This window comes from Salvelinus alpinus, chromosome 12 (assembly GCF_045679555.1).
Source record: "Salvelinus alpinus chromosome 12, SLU_Salpinus.1, whole genome shotgun sequence".
NCBI lineage: Eukaryota > Metazoa > Chordata > Actinopteri > Salmoniformes > Salmonidae > Salvelinus > Salvelinus alpinus.
In genome coordinates this window covers 12,931,104-12,959,095 of record NC_092097.1, presented here as the reverse complement: position 1 = coordinate 12,959,095, position 27,992 = coordinate 12,931,104, and the positions used below count along the sequence as shown (strand labels likewise).

At 41.3% G+C, this 27,992-nt stretch overlaps 1 protein-coding gene across 1 annotated transcript in view; it reads right to left on the bottom strand.

Moving 5' to 3' along the window:
- Positions 1 to 980: 980 nt before the first annotated feature.
- The window catches only part of LOC139535557 (contactin-3-like), a 67,251-nt gene continuing 40,239 nt past the window's right edge, over positions 981 to 27,992 (bottom strand). Inside the window, exons 8-23 of the mRNA XM_071335072.1 lie at positions 21,264 to 21,448; positions 20,807 to 20,943; positions 20,174 to 20,303; positions 19,409 to 19,559; positions 18,772 to 18,899; positions 17,500 to 17,675; positions 15,139 to 15,256; positions 11,025 to 11,183; positions 10,787 to 10,936; positions 10,235 to 10,305; positions 9,620 to 9,854; positions 9,100 to 9,209; positions 6,184 to 6,370; positions 5,914 to 6,026; positions 5,288 to 5,453; positions 981 to 4,740 (exon numbers count right to left, since the gene is read on the bottom strand). Of these exons, the coding sequence (XP_071191173.1) occupies positions 4,634 to 4,740; positions 5,288 to 5,453; positions 5,914 to 6,026; positions 6,184 to 6,370; positions 9,100 to 9,209; positions 9,620 to 9,854; positions 10,235 to 10,305; positions 10,787 to 10,936; positions 11,025 to 11,183; positions 15,139 to 15,256; positions 17,500 to 17,675; positions 18,772 to 18,899; positions 19,409 to 19,559; positions 20,174 to 20,303; positions 20,807 to 20,943; positions 21,264 to 21,448 (2,323 nt within the window). The 3' untranslated portion in view covers positions 981 to 4,633. The remainder of the gene's footprint in view (positions 4,741 to 5,287; positions 5,454 to 5,913; positions 6,027 to 6,183; positions 6,371 to 9,099; positions 9,210 to 9,619; positions 9,855 to 10,234; positions 10,306 to 10,786; positions 10,937 to 11,024; positions 11,184 to 15,138; positions 15,257 to 17,499; positions 17,676 to 18,771; positions 18,900 to 19,408; positions 19,560 to 20,173; positions 20,304 to 20,806; positions 20,944 to 21,263; positions 21,449 to 27,992) is intronic.

Genomic DNA, 27,992 nt, shown 5'->3' with positions numbered 1-27,992 from the left:
CTACTTCAAGGTCTCAGAGCAAGTGACGTCACCGATTGAAAGGCTATTAGCGCGCACCACCGCTAACTAGCTAGCCATTTCACATCCGTTACACTCACCCCCCTTTCGACCTCCTCCTTTTCCGCAGCTACCAGTGATCCGGGTCAACAGCATCAATGTAACAGTGGTCTCAGAGCAAGTGACGTCACCGATTGAAAGGCTATTAGCGCGCACCACCGCTAACTAGCTAGCCATTTCACATCCGTTACATTAGGATAATCTAAAAACGAAGATGCATACAGTGTCTGGTGAATTGCATTAGTTCACATTTAAATTCAAAGTAATTAAGTGATTAAGCAATATATTGGGCGTGTGTGTGTGTGTGTGTGTTGAGCTACAGTAGTTAATATGGGCAGAAATGAAAGCTATTGAACACTGTACTCACTCTCTGATGGTGAACAGTGATTACACGCAGAAGCACTACTTTGTTCTATAATTTGCTATGGCAAAAGTAATCCTATTTGGATCCCACTGACTAAAAAGCCTTGCTTATCATTGATGTGTGAATCCCTGGAGCACAGCTTCCCCAAGATTTATTGAACTTTGCGATCCCTGAATTAGATTACATGAGGGAACTGCCTTCGACCCAATTAGGCATTCATATGCGTTACCCATGCATGTAAAAAAACACTGCATAATCCAGCACTTACATATCAGTAATTCTATCACCACTCTGAAATTGTGCCAAGATATCAAATTGATTTACAATGGCTATGTTAACAGCACTGAGTGGGGCTGCTGAAGACGATCAAACCTCAAATGGGTGCCAAATAATAAATCCCTGCTGTTTTCATACTAAACGTCCCTTATGATGAATATTAAAAGGTCAAATGGTGCTGGAAAACCATTAACTGTCTAATGTGGAAGTTGAAAAGACCACGCTGTAAGTCACATATGCTTTAAAGAAAGGGGATCTTGAACGCAAACAACTTGCTGCAGTAAACATTTTAACAGTTTATTAAGTTACAATTTTAGAAAATTCAACACAAACTCACAAAACAATGTTTCACATGCACAATTTTAGTATACAAGACAAAACAGTTAGTTTTCAATATGAAAACGCAGTTCTATAGGTCAGTTATCTCATGGAGATCATGGATTAAATATCAGTATTAAAATCAAGGGCCACAAGTTGTATAAAATATCAGTACGTTGTCTTTGTAGGCCAGCTTTAAAAATATATATGCAAGCTATTTACATTAGACCAAGTACATTTGTCAGAACTAAAGCGAATATTTGAGTAACCAAAACCAGTGTTTATCATATCAAGTTGAATCATTTAAAATCAAACTCAGTTGACCTGATGGCTAACTTAACGGTCTTAGATTGCATTTAGTAATAATTAACAAAGTACAAGGCCAAAAAAGGTACAGCATTTTCCCTCTATTTTACAGTCAGCAGGGCGTAACAAGGAACAAGTACTTAGAACTATAGCTACGCAGATTATAGGATAGTCTGGCCAAGTTTGATAAAGGACTAATTTGTAAATCCACATACTCTAGCACTGTGTGAGGGATGTGTACTGGTAAGTATACACTATTCTACTAACCAGCATACAGAAATAATGATCAGGTGATGGGTACAGGAATGAGGATAAGGTCTACGAGTTACACTATTTGGATTATACACTGTGTTACAAGGTTTTATCCTTGAAATGAACTGACATTGCACTGTACTTTTTTTTGAGTAGTATTATTACACAGGCTTAGTCCACAGACAGTTTGACACCTAAAAAGCCTATTGTTCATCATTTGGAGAAACAGAAAAGGCTATCACTGCTATATCAATGCATATCTTCAGCGTAGGACGAACGTTTTTTTTTTTTAAAAGGGCTGAAGAGTCAAAAAGACAAAGGAAAATGACTAGCTCCCTTTCTTAATAACCAACACATGACCATTAAACCTGGAATCCATAATGATGAAACTGCCATGTCCATTTGCGATATAACGACAACAAAGTTACTTCAAACAACGAACACCGTTTTCTCATTGCACCTCATTGCACGCACAATAGAACAGCAGAGTATGTGTTTCGATATTTTTTACCACGATGCTGGATGCTCCTCTCCTCCGTTTCAAAAACAAAACAATAACAAATGTGCCGGGGGCGAACAGGGGTGCTGTTTTCCCTTATGCGGATTTCAGCTTTAACGAGGAACAAAATGCTGTGCATTTTCATATGAAAGTCAGTAAGATCACTTATAAACGTGGAGCCGTTTGAATCCGTTAAAAGTTCTTAGTAGGGGGATGTTACCTAAAACACCAGTTCATAGTAGCTCTTAAAAATAAAATAAAACATGTACTGTATATTACATTGTGTTCTTATGATTTTAACTTTGAGTGGCGAAGGACATCTCCAACATCTCCAACTTTACCCAACAAAAACATGCGCAACAGGAAGCCCCGGCATCAGTCAATCAAGCATCTGAATTGTGACAGCTGCAATAACGGGGCAGGAAAATCAATATCCTATTGACTGGGCTGCAGCAGTCTAATCAAAGAGCACAGGCCTTTATGAAACCACTGAAGGAGCAGATAGGCTGATTGTGTCCGCTGTTTGGGCTTTACGGGCCTCTAGGGACTGCACACCTGTTCTGGTGGCTGAGCAGGGACACAGTCACACAGTCACCTTGGATCAGTTCCTTGTGCTTTCATTCGACTTTGGGAAATGAGTGCAAACGCAGACGACGGGGACAGTCTCACAACAATGTAATCATAGCTCAGCCAGCCCTAATCAGTCCCAAGTTCAGTGAAGGCACGGTTCTTTATAGCAGTAGTCGAGTGTTTACTACAAGTCCAAACTTACACCAGTGGCCCCAGAATGATGACTTATGATGGAGGACCCATCAGACAACAACATGAACAGGAACCAGTTTCTCACTCAACATCAGGCTAATCGAAGTACTTTGATAGAGTACTGTAGCAGTTACTGTGTCTAGTCTAGCAGCTCAGGATGTACTTCATTGTGCGCAGAGAGGGACATTATGACAGCAGCCAACCTTTTTCCTCTCTTTCCAGTCAGAGCTCCTTTAACGTTACATCATTTATTTAGAGGCATTAATAGCTGCTAAATTGTGCTGCAGATCCAATCATAGATGTATTATTCACAGGATCTCACCAGACCATGAACGTAGACCAAACTTCCACACTACATACAGTCGGATCCATCTCGACTTCTATAAAGTTTTCAACCCATTGTTATATATCAGGTGTTCCAGTATATAATTAAAATTGGAATCATCAACCCATTTCCATTAATGGGGTTTCACATTCACCCCACTCAGTTACTTAGTTTCTATCCGTCTGATAATTCATTTCCAAAAAACTGATCCAGAAAGAATGGGTATGTCCCTCAATTTGTGATATGAAAGATATGCATGTGCAGTGAAGGCACTCATATGTCCTGTACTCAAACATTTATATATATTTTGCAGACCGGCGATCTGAATTCTGGATAATGGGTAAGGTCATAAATGATAGACTTATTTAGCATTTAGAGGTCATTTGAATGCAGAATATTACAAGTGGCAACACCACATGATTCTATTCCTTCTGAAACCTTAACATTTCACAGAATTCATTGTGATTTGCATCAATTATTTAGAGGAGCTTGAGATACAGACCAAAATGCCAAGTCCCATCAGCTTGTTGTAGAGAGGGGGTCTAAAGCTCAATAGCCAACAGCTCTGTAAGATGCTTAATACTATTTCACTATGCAGAGATGAGTGGGCTAGACGCATAAGTAATCGATCTGGTATCCAGCCCTGGTCCTGATGAGTTAACAAAGCTCAAAACATACAAGGTAAGGTTCTAGCTGCAGTTACAAAAATCACTTGATAGAATATTTTATGATTCGGTTCACCAAGTAAAACTGGTTTTATCTGCTATAGTGGCCAATTTACAATAAGTCCGGGCATGTTGTCAGCTGCATAACTTAGTTAGTATATTTTTTTACCTTTTGAAGTTCTACTTCTTCAACTTCTTATAATAATAATCCAAAATGCCATCTACAGTTAGCTACTATATCAAAGGCCATCTGACCCATATAAACCAGAACACATCTCTCCATTGAGAAGCTAACCCTACAATTGCAAATGTATGTGAACATACTGTACCTCCACCTGGTAAAATCATTTTTTAAAACCTCAGATTACCTCTGAAAGACCAATAAATGAATGAAATAAAGACAATGAAACCTTTTTTTCCGTCAACTACTTTGGTATCTACATGGATTTAAGGCATTAGTATTCTTCAAGGATCAGTATCAAACATATAGAATGTAGACATCACTACTCTCAAATTGAAGTATATTCCATTGGCAAAAACAAAATAACACCTCCAAAATGTTTTTACAGCAAGACGGCACTTATGACATGAGAGGAAATACTGTAAAATATAATGCACACAAATTCACGTTTTCTATCGGCCCGTTATTGAAATCCTCAATGCATGGCCCTTTTAAAATTCCTGTTCTGTCCAGCACTGCCACAGAGGGTTTTCACCCGTTGCCCCTTCCGACTGAGGGTGAATGCAGGAGCAGCCTCCTAGAGGAGAGGGAGAGAGAGGAGGGTCGGTAGGAGGGCTGTGACCAGACATCACCAGGAGGAGCTGAGGAGGATGAGAGCACTGACGAGGACTGCAGAGAGATGAGACGGCGACAGCAGACTAAGCCGAGACGCTCCCGAGCCCTGTGCGTCCATCCCTGAAACCACAAACCACCAGTTAGAGAGAAGCTCTTCAAGAACTTAAAATTCAACTTTTTTTAAAAAAAAAGCAAAAAGCGGGGCATTTTCTGTCTCTATCTGCAAAATTGGCTGACAAGTTGTCATAAATCAAAGAGTAACTGTGAATTATATAGTGCTTCCATATCTCCATTATTAATGACTTTCAACAGGATAGGCCATTAAAGTATACAGACATGATAAGGCTTATATCACATTAGAGCAGATCTCTTTAGAGAAAACTGAACCCTGTTTCAATTTTGCACAGGGGGGGGGTCATTCTACTATTGTAGACGCAACCGAGCTGTGCAGTCAACAAGGAATAATAACCCAATGGCAGAGATGGATTGCACCGTACATGCATTTTTAAAAAGGTTGCTTTTCTTGCACCCCAAAAAAAGTATATTACACATGGTCACAGAGGGGTGCAACGAGGCCAAAATAAATGTTCTGTTTGGCTCATTGAATCATCCCCAAAACTTGATCAATGGACACAGGAAGAGGAGAGAGAGGAGATGGCAAGCGTACTTAATTTGTGGATGTGGATGGGTTCGCTGCCCACACCTTCACCGCCCTCACTCAGGGCCTTGATCTGGATCAGGTAGTTGTCGTTAGAAGACAGCGTCAGCTCCATCCTGGTTTTGTTTGTTATGATGCTGTTTACCTCATTATCCCGGTGTCTTCTCAACAGCACCTAGAAACAGCAATGCAAAACCCCAAAATACAAAAATGTAGCAACACACAGTAACTTTGCAAAACACACAACCTCAAAATTAAAGATTGACTAAAATGAGGAGTGGGAGTGGGGGAATTCAAACTAGGAGAGTAACTAGATTTTGCTGATTGGATGATAAGATGAATCCTGATGCTTTGTGACACTACAGTGCGGCTGGCTGATTGAAACTATGGATGTTCTGTCCCTGTGGACAACCCTACCAATACGAGCCACTAATTATCAATATGGCTGAGTTGACCAGAGGCGATGGTATTGAATGCACTTCCTTCATTACACCCCCCACCAACCTCCTACTCTCTGCTTCTTCCTTTTTTCAAATCAAACAACCCACACGAAGCAGCACTAATTGAAAGATTGTGTTTGAGATGGTTGTGTTGTATTTGACAAAATAATAGAGTTACAGTGACATGAGACGTACAAGATATCCGATGACCTCTGCCTCCGTCTCCATGGCTATGACAGGATCCCAGCGCAGTGTGAGCAGAGAGCCAATCATGGTCCACTCTACGTTCAGAGGAGGCTGGCCAGGTGCTGAGAGAGGGTAGTGATGAAGAAAGAGAGAAGAAAAGAGAGATGCTCATATACAGTAATATGTGTACGCTTGAAAAAAGATAAATAGTTTCTGTTCTGCTTACATTTTGAAGTTGAATGTACAATAGACACAAAACCACTGACGAGATTCACTCACGTGGCTTCTTGGTGGTGGCGTTTATGGGTGTAGACTGTGGCCCTGTCCCAGCAGTGTTAAAGGTACACAAAGCCAAGTAATACTGTGTTTTGGCTTTCAGTCCAGTCACGTTGACTGCTGAGTAGTTAGCAGAGATTCTCACTTTGCCTACTGTGTCAGGCTTGGTGTCATCTTCCCAATACACCACCTGTTTACCAATGGAAAGAAAACAACAAGAGGTTGAGACATCAGACAGGAAAAATTCAACCCTAGCCAAGGGGACTTTTATTAACTCACACAAGTGATTCATTTCATCACATTATTAGAACTCACTCCTCATCTAATCTGTAATGCCATTTAGTGTGCAGTAGGGGACTGGCTTCCCACTGAATAATACATTTTTCAATATCTAGGTCCTCAATTGCTGATACACCATCCTCTCTACCCTATGGTCATTCTACAAAGGCACCAATAGTAACCCTAAAAGTAGAATATGACTAAGTGCTTGTGTGACAAAGTATAGGGATATTATGTCAATAACATGTTTTAGATCTCCTCTTTTTAGTAAAAGAAAATATATTCCCCTCACGAATTTGTACTTTCAATGATTAAAATAGAGTTTCTGAACTTAGAAATGAACACATCCAGCAACATCATGGATGAATACTGTATTCTCTTTAACACGAGGCACACAGTGCTTAATTACTTCCCTTGAGGGTATTCACTTTCAATTAACGACGCAGGTGAAGAGATTTTTGATTAAGCAAATGAAATAATCCAATGCTAGTTTAGGGTCATATACAATATTCTAGTCTCTGGTATTAAGTGACAGAGTTAAGTCAATACATAATTAGAGAGAAAAAGTGATGTCTACCCGCACTCCTATATTCCTGGTATTGCTATGAAACTAAATGAATCTATTAGATACTATTTTTCACCCCAAAACAATATACTGTTCTGGAGTTAAAAACTAGCTCCATACTGTAGATGATGGGCCTATTAATGTGCAAATCAGTTTAGACCTATCCTGTCTGTTTGGCTACTAAAACAAACAACACTAATGCATCTGTCTATGATATCTTTCAGAATCCTATGACCTCCTCTGTACCCAATGCCTAAGGTTTAAGATGCATAACAACAGCTTTCCTCGGTAAAAGCCCCTCTCTCTCAAATCCTTTTTGGTGATATGATAACACTACTGTATCTACACAATATAGCCACTGCCATGGCAACCATGGGTTTTGTGCCGAGGGGCAGGGGTGAGAGGGATTGAAAGAGCACTGGGGGAAAATGTGTTCTTAAATGGATGGATGATAGCTATCCTCATCAGGTTTCAGAAGCCTCTGGTGGGTGGTCTTCAGAGCAGCAGTGTCTAAAGCGTAAATCATAGTCCGCAGGAAGCTGAGACGCGATAGTCTGGTGTCCCAATGTGACATAGCTAGGCGGCTCTGAGAGCACTATCCGAGCGAGACGCACAGCTGAACGGGCACCTCCCCACAATTCCCAACCAACGCGGCTTTGGTATGCATCCTCTATTGATTTGAATGTGTTGACACTTGTTGGAAAAATTGCTTGAGTAGTCGAAAAGTATGAAAGCCAACGGTCCAATATTCTAGAACACTGCTGTGTGTTTTGGACTATGATAAACCCTTAAGCAACACCCACTCTCTGAGGGTGTCTCAGGGGGAGTGGGATATACATGAAAAATAACGTTTCCATTTCACCAAACACTGTACAGGCTACACACATGTACATTTGTGAAACAAGACAAATATAAGCACCCTTTTTTGACCGTTAACCAATGTGATATATATGTACAGGTAATTGCCAAAATAAAGGAAACACCAACATAAAGTGGCATAATAGTATGTTGGACCACCACGAGCCAGAACAACTTCAATGCACCTTGGCATAGATTCTACAAGTGTATGGAACTTTATTGGAGCAGTGCGACACCAGAAATTCCATAATTTGGTGTTTTGTTGATGGTGGAGAACGCTGTCTCAGGCGCCGCTCCAGAATCCAGAAGTGTTCAATTTGGTTGACATCTGGTGACTGAGATGGCCATGTCCTATGGTTTACATCGTTTTCATGCTCATAAAACCATTCAGTGACTACCCGTGGCCTGTGGATGGGGGCATTGTCATGAGGCATAGCCATGGCCTGCCCAGCATTTTTGACCTTATGCATGATGTGATGTTAATTTCTAAATTAACTTATGCACCACACCTGTGTGGACCACCTGCTGTCAATATTCGTTGTATCCCTAATTTACTCAAGTGTTTCCATTATTTTTGTAGTTACCTATAGGTACAGGTACAGGAGTGAACATAATACTATTTACAAGATGTTGTCAACGTTACAGAAGCTCTCATGATATCTTATTCAGTGAAATGTTCCAGAACACAGCACTCCAGGGAATATTTCAAGAATCGTCTTAAAATAGTTTAAATAAAGCTACTGACTTACATATAAACATTAGAAATGGCATCAGAATGTGTCTGGCCGTGTCCGAAATCTGTCTTGCCTACAACTTACTAAAACTACATAATGTGTACTATTCATACCACATACTATTTAGAACATACTGTTTAGTCAAAACAGATGCAGTAGGCAACAAATATCAACCTACTAGGCTCGCCCATCCTGAGAATACTTCATCTAATGCGCAATTGCATTGATTTACGCCATTTTATCATTTGGTATAGCGCGTCATCTTATCTCATTATCAGCTGATTATCAGTTGTTGTCAAACACACGTGGGTCTGGAAAGGTGATTCTCTTCCTCAAAAGTGTTCAGCAAATTCTACTCGATGAAAAGCCGAAATGAGTATAACCTGGCATTTAAAGAATACTTGAAATTTCACATACTATAAACCGTTTTACTATTTAGAAGGCAAGTATGGTTATTTATTGAGCAAATTGAGAGAATCCTACCTCATAACCCAGCACTCTTTCAGGGGTGGCAGGGAGGGCTTCCCAGATCACTTCAATTTGAGCTGCAGACACACTCCTGCCCCAAACCCTCTTAGGAGCCTCACTGGGGACTGCAGAAATAGAGAGCTGGTGAGCACTACTCACTCAACACCATCAAACACACTAATAGGAAGCAGAAGCAGGCAGAGAATAGACCTGTAGTTTCACTGGAGAGAGCTATATTGCTTGGGCTTGGTTTTTAATGGGATCTGTGACTGACATAAGGGAAGACTATCTTCACGGCAAATTCAATTAACACAATACCTCACTGACAGCCCAGTGTAGTAAGTGTCAGCTAGGATTTCCTGTAATCTACCTCTGCAATAACAATAACTAATATCAAGTTGAAACTCCCAGCTTGAGAGGGGGAAAAGTGTCTGAACCAACTTATTTCATCATTACTATTCAAGGTCGTGCCTCCAGAATAAAAAAAGATTAGGAGCTGTTTGAGCGTGGTTCCACTGGCTGCCATTGCCTTTACCTTCCTCTGCTGAAAACACTGTGGCTATGGAACTGAAAGGCCCCTCCCCGCGGTTGTTGTACGCCCCAACCTTCACATCGAACGGTGAGAAGGCCGGGATGGTGTCGTTGCGGAAGATGTATCGGGCGACCCCAGGCGTGGAGATGACCGCTCGCGTCCAAGTGACAGCACCCAGCGGCCGGAAGGCGATGATGTAACCGAAGCCCTCTCCATTCTGCAGTTCCTCAGGCACGGGCTGGGAGCGAAACACAAAACTATAGTGATATTAAAACGCATACAGACAAAGACACTGACACCCCTGCCTTTGTCCTCAAGCACCCGCCAAAGAGGGCTTCAACACGAGCTGCAATGATTAGATGCAGCGTTTTCCCCCCTACACCACAACCCACAGATCCTTTTCTCCCTGCATTGGTACATCATTGTGGATGAAGTGGGCTTCAAAGAAACAATCTCTTTCCCTGAGTTGAATCACGTTGGGGGCCTCCGAGGCCAGACCCCAGAAGGGAGGGGCTGGCTCTAGTGCAGGTCATAAAATTGCTCCATTCAATTCTGCACAATTAAGCAAAACCATTACCAGGCTATGGAGAGAGCAGTAAAACCTGACAGATGACTTACCTCCCAAGTTATCACTAATTCAGATTTTGTGCCGCCTCCACCTCCAACATCAGTGGGAGCTGTATCAGGCACTGTAAGGCAAAGCCCAAAGGAAAGCAATTAGAAGGCAGTTAACATAGCTGAACTGCAAGTCTATAAGTCTAGCCCCACGACAGTTTTAAAATGCATCCACAATATTTCTTATTTTACACACCACAACTTCTCCCTTGATACGAGCGACCCAACATGTTTTGGAGTATATCCTCCTACTCGAATAGCAATCTCACAATGAATAAACAACTTCGTTTTTGATTTAGCTGTTAAGTTTAATAGTCAGAAAATGACATTTTACTTGACAACTGTTTTGTGCATGGCTCTGCACAAAAGATTTGCGGATCACTCATGTGCATCCTGATGTGTATTTACCCAAAGTAAATGGTCCATCACATTTAATCTGTCACATTAGCAACTGGTTCAACCAGCATTTAAAGTCAGATGTCAGGGTTCTGTGTATCACTTTGTGTGCGTGTGTCTACATATGTATTTTAGAGAGAGTAGAGGAGTGACACTCACTGGCATCCTCTGTCCTGGTCTTGGCTGAGGCTGGACTAGGCTCTCCCATGCCCACACTGTTGCGGGCCACCACCCGGAACTCATACTCCACCCAGGCATTCAGACCCACTACAGTGGCTGTCAAAGTGTTGCCATTGATCTCCTCAGGAACTGGAAGTGGAAAGGAGAGCGTTCAACATTACATAAGCATGGCTACGGTGTGCTATGTTCTGTACTGTATGCTAGGTGTATTAGCTACCTGTGTCCACAGCTTGCCAGCCCACAGTGAAGGGTGTCCTGGCCTGGATGATGTAGCCGGTGATAGGGCTGCCGTTGTCCCTACCAGGTTTCCAGGAGAGCTGGGCCGTGCTATCTGTGATCTCCTCCACCGCTACAGTGTCCGGGGGCCCGGGGGGACCTGACTCAATCAGACAATTAGCAAAGTGAGCCTCCACACCAGGCTCACAACACCACCACCACCCCTCCCATTCACAACTCATTATGCTCTTGCCTTTACTGCTGACCCTGTTACATATCAAGGCCATCACACTCCATCTAATTAAGGGCTGTGTCCTTGGTCCAGCTTCACAGGGGCCTTTAATTCAGACGTGTGATATGTGAGGCTGAGAAGTGATTATGAACACAGGATCACTAACACCGAACAGGGACATGGGAGGGGTAAATTTGTGAAGAGAGAAAGAGCGAGAGAAAGAGTTAGAGATTGAGAGAGAGACAGTGAGTGAGACAGAGATACAGTGAGTGAGACAGAGATACAGTGAGTGAGATAGAGATGCAGCAAGATTGAGAAGTACAGCAAATATGTGACCCGCTTCAGGAAGCTACACATTTGTCGCACGTCACTACTTCACATGAGAGGCATTTGAACATACACTACCGTTCAAAAGTTTGGGGTCACTTAGAAATGTCCTTGTTTTTAATTTTTTTTTAATTGTCCATTAAAATAACATCAAATTGATCAGAAATACAGTGTAGACATTGTTAATGTTGTAAATGACTATCTATTGAATTGGAAACGGCTGATTTCTAATGGAATATCTACATAGGCGTACAGAGGCCCACTATCAGCAACCATCACTCCTGTGTTCCAACGGCACGTTGTGTTAGCTAATCCAAGTTTATCATTTTGAAAGGTTAATTGATCATATGAAAACCCTTTTGCAATTATGTTAGCACAGCTGAAAACTGTTGTCCTGTTTAAAGAAGCAATACAACGGGCCTTCTTTAGACTAGTTGAGTATCTGGAGCATCTGTCACACCCTGACCTTAGAGAGCCTTTTTATGTCTCTATTTGGTTTGGTCAGGGTGTGATTTGGGGTGGGCATTCTATGTTTTGTTTTCTATGATTTTGTGTTTCTATGTTTTGGCCGGGTATGGTTCTCAATCAGGGACAGCTGTCTATCGTTGTCTCTGATTGGGAACCATACTTAGGTAGCCCTTTTTCCGTTGTGGGTAGTTGTCTTTGTTTGTGGCACTAGAGCCCTTAAGCTTCACGGTCGGTATTGTATGGTTTATTGTTTTGTTGGGGTCATTCCAAAATATAAGTAATGTACGCTCACCACGCTGCACCTTGGTCCGCTTCTTCCAGCATCGGCCGTGACAGCATCAGCATTTGTGGATTCGATTACAGGCTCAAAATGGCCAGAAACAAATAACTTTCTTCTGAAACTCGTCAGTCTATTTACAGCATTAACAATGTCTACACTGTATTTATGATCAATTTGATGTTATTTTAATGGACAAAAAAATATATATATTTCAAGAACAAGGACATTTCTCTGTGACCCCAAACTTTTGAATGGAAGTGTATATTTTTATCAAAGTGTGTTTTTTGGCAGAAATGCCTTCTGTTGCATGTGAACTTTAATGTGCCTCAATAACAAACTTGTATTCCATCTGTAAATATGAATACAATTGTTAAATTACGAGCCTAGTTGGTTTAGCCAAGGAAAAAGTCAGGAACTGTCCCGCTAGCCATGATTGGCTGAGATAATGGATGGGCTGGACATGCCGGGAGATGAGTTTGGATTGGTCTGCCATGTAGCATGCCTCTGTCTATAACGTGAGCTGCTCACTATATGTTGATAGTCCTTTCTATCACAATGTTTTTTAAAGATATTATGTTAGCCATCGAGAATTACAAAAGTTTTGCTACATTTCTCAACAACATTGATGCCCTGAATTTACCAGGCGCTATCAACAGATCAGTTGGAAAAAGTTGTGATGGACTACTTTCTGCACACGCCATGGTCAGTGTGAACCGGAGTGACTTGACAACGCTGGCCAAACAAAACGGAGTTAAAGTTCCAGTCTGCCGTGAAGCGTTCATCCATGTATACTGGTAAGAGTTTAGCTACATTTTCAGATATTATATGTTTCTAATTTTGTCAGAAAGTCGTTTTCATTGCAAGTTAAAGCCTACTGTTAGCTAGCTAGCCAACGTTAGCATGCTGGCTTGGTAGCTAGCTAATGTTACGTGTATGATCTGTGTAGTAATATTATTTGAATCAGAAATCCATTTGCATTGCTAGTTACTGCCTAATGTTAGCTAGCTAACATTGAACCTGGTTGGATAGCTTTAGCTACTTGCAGATTCATACTACAGCTATGACAATGTTTGTATTGGTAGTAGTATGAGTTGGGATTATGCTGGTTCATTGTTTAGCTGGCTAGCTATCTAGCTACATGTCTAAATGAAAGACTACACTTCACCAGATGATTACATGACCCATCAAGTCAGCCAGGTGTATTTCATGAACATGTGTACATGTCTAGACAATAGTGACCCATCCACTTAGCTAGATGTGGCTGGGGGGTGGTTATAGCATTTCCTTCACATGACAATTAATTTATACAAGTGTGTCTGGGTAAGCATCATCTAATAATTATAAAATATTTATACAATATTTTTATCTGGACACTTTCTGCTTTTGATATTGCTACTATGCAAGTAACCATTTCACTCTACCGTTTACACCTTCTGTATCCTGTGCATGTGACAAATAAACTTAGATTTTATTTTATATAGTGTGTGTTTACCAGAGATGATAAAGTGAAGAACAACATGACCTGCACCAAAGTCAGATTAGGATATAGGCCAAGGACTATATAAAGTGTATTTTTACCTGGTGTTCTTACTTATTGTAGGCTACTACTTTTACTACTTTTAGTATTGAAAACTTTGGTTGTTTACTCCACTACTCACTCTGTTTAGCACATGCCCTCACATGTGAATCCTTAAAGAGATGGGTGGGAGTAGGATTTAAGAGGGTGTGAACGATGTTGAATGGGTGTACACAAAGAAGAGCTCTCCATTAGGTGTATAAAAAAATTCAAGCGCCATTTTCTCAAAAGTGTGGTTACAAGTTTATCCACTTTCAAAGCAGAATTCCTTTCACATTGTTCCTTAACTGCAGTTTATGATATAAAATGTTCTAGCGCTGAGTGTCTTTTATCCAATGTAAAAAAAAACATACAAATGTTGTGCTAAATCCAAGTGGTGGGTCACATATATGCTCCAAAGATGTTGTTGTTTGCTCCACTGTTTCATTATTCAGACGCTTCTATGTTTTTTTTGTCAATGTGTAAATGAGCCAATTAAAGCAATTCTCTGTAACAAACAATGGCTTTCCAAAACACCGGGACAGCTATTACAGGGTGTTATTATATTTGTCTGCAGAGTTCTCACCAAACTATAAATATATTTATGGTTAAATTTGACATTTTAGTCTTTCAGCAGATGCTCTTATCCAGAGTAATTTACAGGAGCAATTAGGATTAAGTGCCTTGCTCAAGGACACATTGGCAGAGTTTTCACCTAGTCGGCTCGGGGATTCGCACTAGCGACCTTTCGGTTACTGGCCTAAAGCTCTTAACCGCTAGGCTACCTGCCGCCCCATAGGTAGCTTGGCAGCAAGATTAATTAACCAATATTATTCATATAGGCCTATAAAATGATAGTCTGGTTGCCAGTCTGTTTAGATCACATTCCACTCCTTGTACTCCATGGCATGTGCCAAGTTTTTAGCACATGACATGGAGAACAATGACTGGAATGTAAGCTAAACAGACTGATACCCAGACTAATAAAATGAAGGATGTCATCTAGATTGCAATTTCAGCACCAATTTATTGCATGAATCAATTTTAATTCTGTCAAAGTGCTTACAAGATTTTACATCGGAAGTTCTATGATCAAACATTCACGGCAGGAACTATATTGTATTTCGACACTCAAACTTTTCTGAAGAAGCTAAAATGTAAATCACTTCTGAGAAATAAGTCCCTGTACAAATGTGAGTCTCATAGCCAGAGTGAACTGAACAGCTTACAACCTTAACAGTTGGTTCTTTTACCTTTCACAACCAAGATGGCTGAGGCAGACAAGCTCTCCACGTCAGTGTTGATAACACAGACATACTTTCCCCCGTGATTCAACTGGATGTTACGAATCATCAGATCTCCCGAGATGCTCTACAAGGGAAAACAATAACACACGAGAAAATCTGATGTAAAATCATGAAATCCAAAGGAAATACACTCTGAACTGTTTCATAATTATTTTTGCGCAACTGCATGTGTGATGCTCCTGTAGGCTGATTAATAAATACATGTATCACATCAGAGCAATATCATGTGCTGTGATCTTTTTCTTTCCAAGTGTGACTGTAGCTTTAAAATTGAGAAAGCTCTGTGTACGGCGCTGCATGTGGTCCCCTCAGGTCACAGAGTCTTGTGACACACGGAAACCAGCAAGAACGTGAGCTGTGTTCTAAACAAACAGTCCTGTTGGCTACGCTTCAGGCACTGCATGCTCCCCCTACTCAGCCTCGCACAGGACCACCAAAACAAACACACAACGGCTAATTGGCAAGATGATCCTAATTATTCAAGAATTACATAAGCAGGGATGGATGAGAAATTAGTACAACTTACAGACTAAGAGCTAATATTGTTCTAAATAAAACAGTATGCTCTTTGACGCCATGGGGAAACTAAAGCTGATAAACTATTGGAAAACCTAAAGAGGAGTGAGATGTGATGAAATAGCTTCAGTTCATCTTCTGCCATGGAGCCTTAAGTGGAGTTACAGAAGTTAATGTGGAAGAGCTATCAAATTTAAATGTCTTCATATTTTAAAGTGAGTGAAATGGGATCATCTTTATCTGTAGTTAACTATTAGGTACATAGCAATGGTGCCCATCACTCTATCTGGGGAGTGGGACTCACATTCTAAAAATTCAGAGCCAATGTTCACTTAGTAGAGTGGTCTGTCACACATACACAGCATGTCATCCTTCAGGACTCCTTTTAAAATAGAGTGTGCTTGTCTGGAGAGGATTCACCTGAGGGCTAGCCAGGTTAGACACACTCAAGCCACGCCAAATTTCATCAACTCACTGGGTAGTGACCATGGCTCAGCTAAGCTCGGTTGCAATTGGGCATGAACACCCAGAGGATCCTCACCTCTCGGAGGCAAAGACAAAGCGGAGCAGAGTGGCACTTATGTGTGGCTGAGGGACGGCATGGCACTCCTCTCCTCTGAAAGGCTAAACATGCTCATGCCATGTCTGCCTCTGACATGCCAGCCAGCAGCTGCCTGACTGGAAAGCGAGGGGTTAAATTCCATGCCTTGGCAGGCAGGAAGCTATGAGGCAGATCTGGTTTAATTATGTTAATTAATTCATCAGACGCTGTTGAGAGGAGCTGGTAATCTCCCTGGGCATGGGGATACGGAATATGTGAAAACTGTATCTCATTATTTGTGTGTCCACATGTCAATGTCATTTGTAATTGCCATTTGTCTATCCACGCAGGCGTGAACTTAGCATGACCACGACGTGGGAGGGGTTCAACTCTGATATCAACTCCAACTTTGATCCATTATTTTTTATTTTTTTCAGCTATAGCCGTACAATGAACCTTGGGTGAATAATGAATCCATAAAACAGTGATAAATGATTCTCTAAAACAATTTGGCAGAGACGAGCGCAGAACAAATGACAGTGCTCATCTATCAAAAGGAACACATATTTTCGCCAAAAAGTAGTCAGTCTCTTATCGTTAATTGAAGGCATGAGGAATTCAGATGAACATTGTACTGGTGCGAAGGCTTGCCCTTGGTTAATACCAGCCAACTCACTACAAATGATTTCAGGGCACAAGATTCATAAATAGGTATGCAAATTAAATTAACGCAAAGAGAGATGATAAAAAAAAGGATCTCCCTTTGAGGTGGAGAAATTAGAAGTTTAAGGGATGAAAGGTAAAAACACTTTTAATTCATCAGGCTTCTTCCACCATTGAAACAGCTTAAAGATTAGTAGGATCGCTATGAAATACTGTGGCTTTTCACCTTTATGTTGTCTTACAAATAAGATCACAATTCTTATGGGCTGTCTGATAGACAGGGAGTTAAAAGATAAATGGAAGAGTAAACATAACTTGAAGCAATGGAAGTTAAATACAGCCTACTGAAGCATCACTTCAATGTTAAAACTGCTGCTATGATTTGATCCCAACAGTACTCGTCTTAAATACACATTTCATAAAGTAGCCTACAGTGTGAGGGTAGGGCTTTCAGCAGGTACCTATTATACAGAGATTATACAGAGTTTCCAAAATGAGGCGTATTATTTTGCAGTCTGCCACACTTTGTGAAACAATCAATCCTAGAATAGCCTCACAGCAGTTGTCCACTGCTCCTGATGACTCACCCCTCCTACTCTGTCGAAATGGTCGGCATCCCCGTGGAAGTCTATGAGCTGCCCGTTGAAAGCCCAGGAGAAAGACACATCCAAGGCTGGATCGCTGGCTATCTGGCAGGGCAGCACGATACTTTCGCCAACAATGATCTCCATGTTAGCAGGCCGCTGGGTGATTCTGGTGGGCTCTGTCCAGACAATGACAGCTTAGTATGCATCTTAATACTCTCTGGGTGGGAACCATTACACTCAAACAACTCTAGTGTAACTATATCATACTATCATTACGACAAGGATCCTCATAGCTACATGTATCTTGGTTCTAGCACTTAACTTTCAAAACATTTCTGATTGACACTTCGTATTTGCATTGTCAATTTGGGGGGAAATGTTTGAAGTAGGATTGTGCAAGCAGAATGCATTCCCAATGCTGGCTGTAGAGAATAGGATGCAGTGGAGTATGGCAGCCTTGTAAGGGAAAGGTCAGGATAATGACATTCCGTTAGATTAAAGGGATCAGCTGTTGGCGTAAAACTTTAAATAAGCGAATGAGAAAAACAAGGGAGGTGGAGACAGACGTTTACAACACATCAAAACGTTAAGTCTCCGCATCCATAAGTAATGACCTTGACTTAATTGCAGTACAATAACTTATTGCCTATTTAAGAACCATTGCAATTGCTTTAATTAGAAAATAACAACTTTGACTGTGTTAAGTTGTACAGACAGAATAGTAAGGATCACTTCCATTAGATGTTAGGCTGGATTTATTAGTACAATTATCAGCACAAGGAAGTACATACAAATATCAGACAGTACACTCTAAAAAATACTGGGTTGCTTGGATGACCCAACTACTGGGTTGCAGGCAGTGGGCCACTGGGTTGTTTTCTTTAAAAAGTGCGAGGTTGGGTTGTTGATGCTGGGTTAATAATGCTGGGTAATTGAGATATGGGTCAGATCAGAAAACAGAAGGTGTGGCTTAGTAGGGGCATGGGTTTCAGATGGTTCTTTTTGCCCACCTGCAAAAGTAAATGTCATTCCTGTTCATCTGTTGTGTTGTACTGTTGTCACGTTAAGGTTAAACACTAACAGTTTTGTAGCTTCATTGAAGCTTATTGAAGTGTGGGCTGCAGGTAGCCTAGTGGTTAGAGCGTTAGGCCAGTAACCGAAAAGTCGCTGGTTTGAATACCCGAGGCTGCAAGGTGAAAAATCCGTCGCCGTTCCCTAGTTTTGGGGGCGATGCCTCAGGGATTATTGGGAGAAGATGTTATGATAGCTCACCTGTGATAAACAGCCTTCCAGTGGTGCTTGCCGTTCCAAACTGATTCTTAGCGATGCACGTGTAGCTTCCCGCATCCCTCCTGGTTACATTGGCAATCTTCAGTGTCCCGTTGGGAAGCAGAGTAATCCTGGGGGATGAGTAACAGAGATTCAGAGCTTTTGCTTGGGTAGAGAACAGAAGTGCCGTGTCTAAATCCAGTCCAAGTGCTAGGATGCATCATCGCCTTCATTTCAACACCATTTACATGTTTCCTTCTATTCCAACAGAGGAAAAGTCCAACTGCCATTTTAGAAAATGGACTTTGCATTTTTCAATTTCCTATGAAGATTGGTGTCCCAATGCCAATCCTTCCACCCAGGCTTGGCATCCAAGAGATTGTTATCTGTATGTGCATTTTTGCATTTGAACATAATAAGACTAAATGACTGAAATGTAAGTCTTCGCATATACTAAGCATTCAATATGCATAGACGCTGCATACTACATTTATTATCTACTGTATATATACATTTTTACAGGGCTTTGTTCTCTTCTCATTAGCCTGTACTCCTATTCATACACGCATCTGAAAATATACTAATCACACATAACTGCACTTTGTGAATGGGTGAGAATTCATGCTGAGTTCCACACTACCTCTCGTTTCTCTGCACGATCTCATTGCCTTTCTTCCACAGGCTAATTGCCCGGGGCGAGGCTTGGGGCTTGCACTCCAAAGCCACATCACTGCCTGAGCGAGCTTTTAGCAGGGCCTTCAGTGGATTCTTGGAGAAACTGGGAGGTGATGCTAGAGAAGATGCAGGGGGTGAAAAAACGTGAAGAAGACAACTTGAACCAACTCCCAGATCAAATGTGCTGAGCTGAGATTGACTCTCATTCCCTCCCTCCTTCCCCTACCCTCTGGCATAAAAGCCATGATCTCCATAGGAACTGCTCCAGGGCTTCAGCGATGAAGCCCCCCCCCCCCAGCCCTCACTACACAGTATGGGATTCTCTAAACTTTTGGCTTCATCTGTCATCATCATGTTTTGTCAGCCATCATCTGAGACCCCCAGTGTCATTAAATATCAAGACAGAATTGGATTTCTCATCCAGTAGGTCAGATAGAACTCATCAAAGCTCTCCAAATAAATCGATATATCATCTACATGAGAAAGCCCTCTGACTCCACTATGCAACGTATCTGTAGCATCAAAATCAATATAATGAAATGATTGAAACTAAAATGAAACACTCCATCAGATTCATATTTTCTTTTCTGGAGCCGAAGTGACATTAAATGAGGCAGCAGAGTGATTTTTGAAAAGGGTAATCGCAGGATGCTACTTGTACCTTTAAGAATATGATCAAACACACAGCAAGATAGACACAGATAAAAAGCGGAGAGGAAAGCAATCTTACCTAACACCATTAGCTCAGCGCTGGAATAAATAATGCCATGTTTGTTTTCAGCCACACACTGATACATCCCGGTGTCTGACAGGTTTAATGCTGCTATGGAGAGAGCCCCGTTTTCAATTTGTATCCGGCCCTGTGGATGAGAAAGCAGACAGATCTGTATACGTATTGCTGGAGCAGTCTAATATGTCCACAGGCGCAAATGCAATTACTTGTACACTATGAAGAGACGAAGAAAGCAAGAGAGAATACTTATTTTTTTATAGCCCTCTGTTGCAGTATGTATGCTCAGATTGGGGCTAAAAAATGCTGACCTGCAGCTTCAATGAAAAAAAAAAAAAAAAGCAATGTTGACAATACCAGTAGAACACTAATAAGCAATTTATTTTCCATGGCCATCCAGTTGGAAAAGCCACTAAGACAGGTCTGATTTTTTTTTGCTGATGTCTTACTCAGACTGAATTTTAACCCCATCAGCTGTTCAGAGAGCCTGAACCACGGCACACTATGGTGGAGATGTTGATGTGATGTGTCTGTGGGACAGGTCCCTCAGATCAGATCCATCACAGTGTTGTGAACGGGGGGATGAACGCTCTGCATGCTCAGAGCTGGTGGTTGCCAGGGCTCCATACATACCTCTGCCATTAGGTTGTCTCCATTCTTCAGCCAGCTGTAGGAGGGCTTGGGCTTCCCGTTAGCCTTACACTCCCAGAACAGATTCTCCTCAATGGACAGGGCCCCGTCGATCATTGTCTGGAGCCAATGGGGCTTCGCTATGAAAAGAGGGAATATGCAAATGTCAGGGACATGGATTCAAAAGACATAATGACGATAAAAAGGACAACTGAGTCAAGACTGAAAATTAATTGTTATCATGGACCACTGAAATAATATAGTATTGAATGAATATTCCATCATTTCACACAATTACTATGCTAATCTCACTGAGCATTCCAAAACAGACAGGTTTTCTATCAGACGACCAAGGCCACAGCAAGTATTCCGACTCCAAGCCTCCATTAAAAAATGGGGATAACTATTACAACAGCACGTTGACTCATAAGTCTCGCTGGACTTGAAATGGATCACTTACCATGGAAGGAGATACGACCTCGTGCAGCGTTTTTGCCTCTGCTATTTTCTGCCACACACTCGTACGTCCCTGTGTCTTCCTGCTGGAAATTTTGAATTTCAAGGACTGCGTTGGAGTTCTTCATCTTCACCTTGCTGGGAAATGGGACGCCACTGGTTCTCCTCCAACTTATTTCTGGGACTGGGCTGCAATATTAGGAACGAAAAAAAGCCCTATTGACGACGACTGTCTGAGGTGGGAAAAATGTGATTAACTGTACAGAAGCTTCTACTGTGTAATGGATTTCAATTTTTCTCTAAGGATGAGGCTGCCAAAACCTTTAGAATTACTGTAACCATACAAATCTGTCTCTCATCCATTTTCACTGTCTCAAATTTCTACGGCTTTGCCTTCCTGGGAGATGTATGAAAGGACATTTGATTTTCACATCCTTACGATGTGATATTGCTTTCTGTAGCCCCTTGGGAATCTGTGATATTTGTTTGTTTATCCCCATTAGCTTTTGCAGAGGCAGCAGCTATTCTTCCTGGGGTACAAAATATCCCACAAACATGACAAGTAACAAAGTACTGATAAACTGACAGACAAGAGCAGTCATACACATTTTAAATACAATGATATGCAAACAATTCAAAAAGACCAAATACCACAGAAATGTGTGTGTTAGATCGTGTCTGTGTGTGCGTGTGTTTGTGTGTCACCTGACAGTCCCCGCCGTTCCATTTTAAGGTCATTTTTCTGTTTTCTTGAATAATTGGAGATAGAAGGGAGTTCCATGCGATCATGGCTCTGTATAACACTGTGTGTTGCCGTGAATTTGTTTTGGATCCCTGGTGGCACGTCTTGTGGGTGTCTGAGCTGAATGTTATTTGATTATGCAGAAAATCTGGAATTTTCATTACAGTAATACTTCTCATAAAAACTATGAGAAGCAGTTAATCTCTCGTCAACCCTCAACCAGGAAAGACAGGCATACATGTTGTTGATGTTAGTTCTGTATGTGCAGTTAAGGGAAAGCTCTTTTCTGCTGAGTTTAGAATTTTAGTGAGCTCACTGGCTTCGGGTGCTGACATGTAGTGTGGAATCATCCGCATACATAGTCATTCTAGCTTTGTGTAAGACCAGTGGCAAATCATTTGTAAAAATATAGAAGAGTAACAGCCTAAGGCAACTGCCTTGAGGGACACCGCACTGTACATATCTGATGTTAGAGAAGCTTCCATTGAAGAACACTCTCTGGGTTCTATTGGATACATGACTCTCCATGGCAGGTGATGTAAAGCCATAGCAAGTCAGTTTCTTCAATAAAAATGTATAATAAAATCACATCCTGCACGGAAATCTATGTTATTATCCACGTATTTTAAAGAATCCTCTGTCATTGGAGTCAGTGCAGTACAAGTGCATGCCCTTCTCTACTGTATACGCATGCTGAAAGTCAGTAGCTAACTTGTTCTCAGAAAAATAGCATTGTATTTGGTCACACCAATGATTTCCAATAGTTTACAAAGAGTAGGCAGCAAACTGATTGGGTGTCTGTTAGAGCTGGCAAAGGGTGCTTTACTATTTTTAGGCAGTGGATTACTTTAGCTTCCTCCCACGCCTATGGACACACACTCCTTTAGGTTTTGGTTAAAGATATAGCAAATAGGGATGGCAATACAGTCCGCTACCATTCTCAATAGTTTCCAATCAAGGTTGTCTATATCTGGTGGCTTGTCATTATTGATGGACACCAATAGTTTTCCCAGCTCTACCACACTAAGTTGACCAAATTCAAAACAGCACTCCTTCTCTTTCATTATTAGATATTTTATACAAAAATATGATGGTTCACTGTTCAATGTTTTCATTTCACTTACGTTTTTCCACTTTACTAGTGAAATAGTAATTGAAATGATTGGCAATATCAAAAGTTTAAAAAAATAAATAAATGACCCATCAACTTCAATGAACGATGGAGATTAATTGGTTTTTCTGCCCATGATATAACTTAACGTACTCCAAAGTCTTTACCCATTGTGTTTTATGTCATTTATCTTGGTTTGGTAATATAGTTTAGTCACAAAATGTCTCAATTTAAAGTATGTCAACTAATCAGCTGAGCAGCCTGACTTGTTTGCTACCTATTTTGCATAATTTCTTTGAACCATAATATTTTTTCTATTAATCATCAATCCAGAGGGTTCTAACAGCTCTCACAGTTACTTTATTAACAGGTGCATGAATCATGTTACACATACTTCCAGTGTTGCATCTGCATCCACTTCCTCATACACATCCGACCAACAGACATCTTTTACATCTTCAACAAAAGAGTCATGAGAAAACATTTTGTATAATCTCTTATAAATTACTTTAGGCCCAACGGCTTTCCTTGTTATTGCCACAATGTTATGGGAACTGATATTGCTTTCGAGCAAAGCTCTGCAGCATGAGTGAAGATATGATCAATACAAGTGGATGTCACAGATCCAACACTATTGGTATGCACTCTAGTTGTTTGAGTGAGAACCTGGGTCATATTGCAGGCATTAGTCACAGTTAGAAGCTCCCTCTTGAGAGGACAGCTAGTTGCTAACCAGTCAATATTCAGGTCAACCAGAAAATAGACCTCTCTGTTAACATCACACACATTATCAAGCATTGCACACATATTATCCAAGTACTGACTGTTAACACTTGGTGGCTTATAGCATTGTGGCCTACAGAAGCACCCCAAAAGAAGAGGCTTTAGATGAGGCAGGTGAACTTGCAACCATAACACTTCAACAACATTTGACAAGAGATCCTCTCTAAGCTTTACAGGAATATGGCTCTGAACTTACACTGAGTGTACAAAACATTAGGAACTCTTTCCATGACAAGACTGACCAGGTGAATCCAGGTGAAAGCTATGATCCCTTATTGATGTCACTTGTTAAATCCACTTCAAATCAGTGTAGATGAAGAGGAGGAGACAGGGTAAAGAAGGATTTTAAGCCTTGAGACAATTGAGACATGGATTAAGTATGTGTGCCATTCAGAGGGTGAACGGGCAAGACAAAATAATGCCTTTGAACAGGTTGAGCCAGGCACACCAGTTTGAGTGTGTCAAGAAATGCAACGCTGCTGGGTTTTTCACGCTCAACAGTTTCCTGTGTGTATCAAGAATAGTCCACCACCTAAAGGATATGCAGCCAACTTGACACAACTGTGGGAAGCGTTGGAGTCAACATGGGCCAGCATCCCTGTGGAACGCTTCAGAGTTTTAAAACTTTGTTTCCATTGAACATTCCATACAAATAAAATCATTTGAATTAATTATATGAAGTGTGCCTTGGTCCTCCTTTCCTTTTGATGACCAATTTACCCCTTCTACCAGAGCACCTACTGCTTACCAAAATCTACTATTACCTTAGCAGCGCTTCCCTTCCTCCTTTTTCTACAAGTTAATCACAGCACTTGGGTAGTGCTTAGAGGAAGCAGCTCCACAGTAATTTTTTCTGTGTTTTGGGGACATTTTACAACTCATACAATGGATTTCACCCAAGAGGCTACAAGATCTTCCTATTCCCATGAAGAGGGTCAAAATATTATTACCACTGCCTCGTTGCTAGATGAGATGACAGCCGCAGAGAATACTGGAACGGACTTGAACAAGGCTTACAGAGACTTGCAACACCTTATGGAGAAAGACACCAAACTTGACCTCAATTCTATGAGCTTGTCTGACTATTGGAGAAAAGGCCTAATCCCCAGAGGCCTCCGTATTATGACGTTTCCAGCTAATGGAGCACAAGGTAAGACTGAATTTAGAGATAAATGGGAGGCTATTCTCAACATGTGTTCCTTTGACCTAATGCTACTTCTAATAGAGGAAGCTATAAAGGGGATGTAGTCCAAACAGAAGTTGAAGAAGTAAAAAGGAAAATGACAGAACACAGTGACAATTCTAACAAAGCACAATGTGATGAGATTTTGAAGGAGGAAATAGACACATTCAGTCTGACATTGAAGCAAGACAAGCTAAGGACATTTAGAAGAGATGCAGTAGACTACAGAGATGGCAAGGTCTTTTCCTGGAGAAAACCAACCCAGAAGATCGGTTTATTCCAACTTTATGAGCAGTGGCGATGAGGGTCACCCCAGACACTCAGAGGCCGGCTCCTCCAGGAAGAGTAGCCACACAGGTTCCCCAACAAGAGAGGGAGAGGACGCGGAAGAGGTCAACACGGAGGGGGAGGAAGAAATCAAGACTATCCAACTACACGGAGCAGGACCAGAACAAGGCTGTGATCAACACTTCTGGAGAACCCCTTTCCGATGATTGTGTAAGGGTCTTGTCTAAAGGACTGTCCTTTGCTCCCATATACTCCACGAATGAATTCAATACAAAGATTGACATATTTTGTTTCTACATCTGAAAGCCTGGTACAAGCAAAACAACTACAGACACCAGTGTTTCAGGTCAGGCAGTTTCTGTGCCCTCAAAAACACCTTTTAAGCCCAAGTCCACCTTTTGTCCCATTGTCCAGAATGACACACTAAATACACTTGCCAAGAAGGTGAATTTTGATGTGGAGAATCTGTTTAAGGGTAAAATTGACTCTAACCAAACGCAACATAATCTTTCTAAGACAGAGAGGGATACTGTTGAATCATTGTCCAAAAATGTATGGATTGTGGTTAAAAAAGCAGACCAAGGTGGCGCTATAGTAGTGTGGAGTAAAGACAAACATGTGACAGAAGCCTACCGTCAATTAGACAATGATGAATTCTACCAATCTCTTACCTTCAACCCTACAGAGGACCTAAAAACTGAATTGAAAGGGATCCTCACAGAAGCTTAGGAGAATGGCTACATTTCAGACACTGAGTTCAAATTTATTTTCCATGGCAGTCCGAGTATGGCTTCTTTTTTATCTTCTACCAAAAATCCACAAGAATCTTGAAACCCCACCAGGCAGACCAGTCATTAGTGGTAATGAAAGTCTGACAGAACCCATCTCCAAGTACATTGATTACTTTATTTAGCATTTTCTGCATTCACTCCCAGCCTATCTTCAAGATTCCACAGATGTGTTGAACAAAATTAAGGAACTGAACAATATAGGTACAGCTTCCTTTTTAGTCCCCATGGATGTGGAGTCTCTATACACCACCATTGAACATGAACAAGGGTTGGCAGCTATGCACCATTTCTTGAGTACCCGGCCTGAGACTGAGATGCCTCCCACAGAATTCATTGTCTCACTGACTGAATGGACTCTTAATAATAACATCTTTGTCTTTCAGGACTGTATTTTTAAACAACTCAAAGGATGTGCCATGGGAGCTTGCTACAGCCCTTCCTACGCTAGTTTGTACTTAGGTAAATGGGAAAATGACTTCATTTTGGATCCTTCTAAAAACCCTTTTTGTTGACCGGATTATACGGTGGGGACGCTATATTGATGATGCTTGCCTGTTCTGGTCTGGCTCAGAAGATGAACTTATTTCCTTCCACCAATACCTTAACAGCATTAACCCTAACATCAAACAAACTATGGGTTACAGCAAGGATAACACACATTTTTTTGGACCAGCAAAAATGACAAAGGTTGTTTGCACACAGGAAACCTAGGAAACCTTCAGATGGGAAAACCATTCTGAGGGCAGACAGCTTTCACCCCAAAAGGCTAAAAGAGAACATTCCAATTCCAAAGAGTCCGCAGAATTTGCCATCAGGAAAAAGATTACAGTGTTAAATCTGCTGAATTCGATAATCGCTTCTTGAATCGTGGCTACAGCACTCAGGTCCTGAAAGATGCAGTTATAAGGGACGTACGACTTGACATAAATAACTTGTTGTAAGGGGAGTGCCTCCTGATGCATCAGAGAGAGTGTACTTTGTTACAAAATACAGCACTGAAGCAGAGAACAAATAATTTAAAATAATTGTGGAATCATCCAAAGTGATACGCTACTAAATGACAAATGAGTCCACATCCATCTCCTGTTGACTCTCAAAAAACTTGGCTAGACCACAAACCTATGGGCTCTTTTAAATGCAACCAGTGCAACCATTGCAGAAATATTGCACAGAAAAAAATATTTTGTTGACACATCTTGGGAGTATCAAGTCAAGCATTTCATTAACTGCAAAACCACTCATGTCACCTACAGATTGGAATGTGCAAGGTGTTCTACATTGTGTTCTACATTGGATGGACAACGAGACACCTTCCAGACCGCTTAGCGGAACACAAGTACGCCATATGGGTAGGCAATGAAGACTACCCCATGGCAAGGCACTACAAGTCCTTACACCATGGCAACCCTGCCTCCTTACAAGCTATGGGTATTGAACATGTTCCCGAACTCAATTAGAAAAGGAGACCATCTTAAACAGCTAAACCAAAGGGAACATTTTTGGATTTACAAACTACAGGCTACTAAGTACCCTGGTTTAAATGAGGATATTCTATTTCTCATGAAGCGCGACATATCTCCTTCGCATAGAGCTGATCAGGCTGTTGATTGTGGCCTGTGGAATGTTGTCCCACTCCTCTTCAATGGCTGTGCTAAGTTGCTGGATATTGGCGGGAAATGGAACATGATGTTGTACATGTTGATTCAGAGCATCCCAAAAATGCTCAATTGGTGACATGTCTGGTGAGTATACAGGCCATGGAAGAACAGGGACATTTTCAGTTTCCAGGAATTGTGTACAGATCCTTGCGACATGGGACCGTGCATTATCATGCT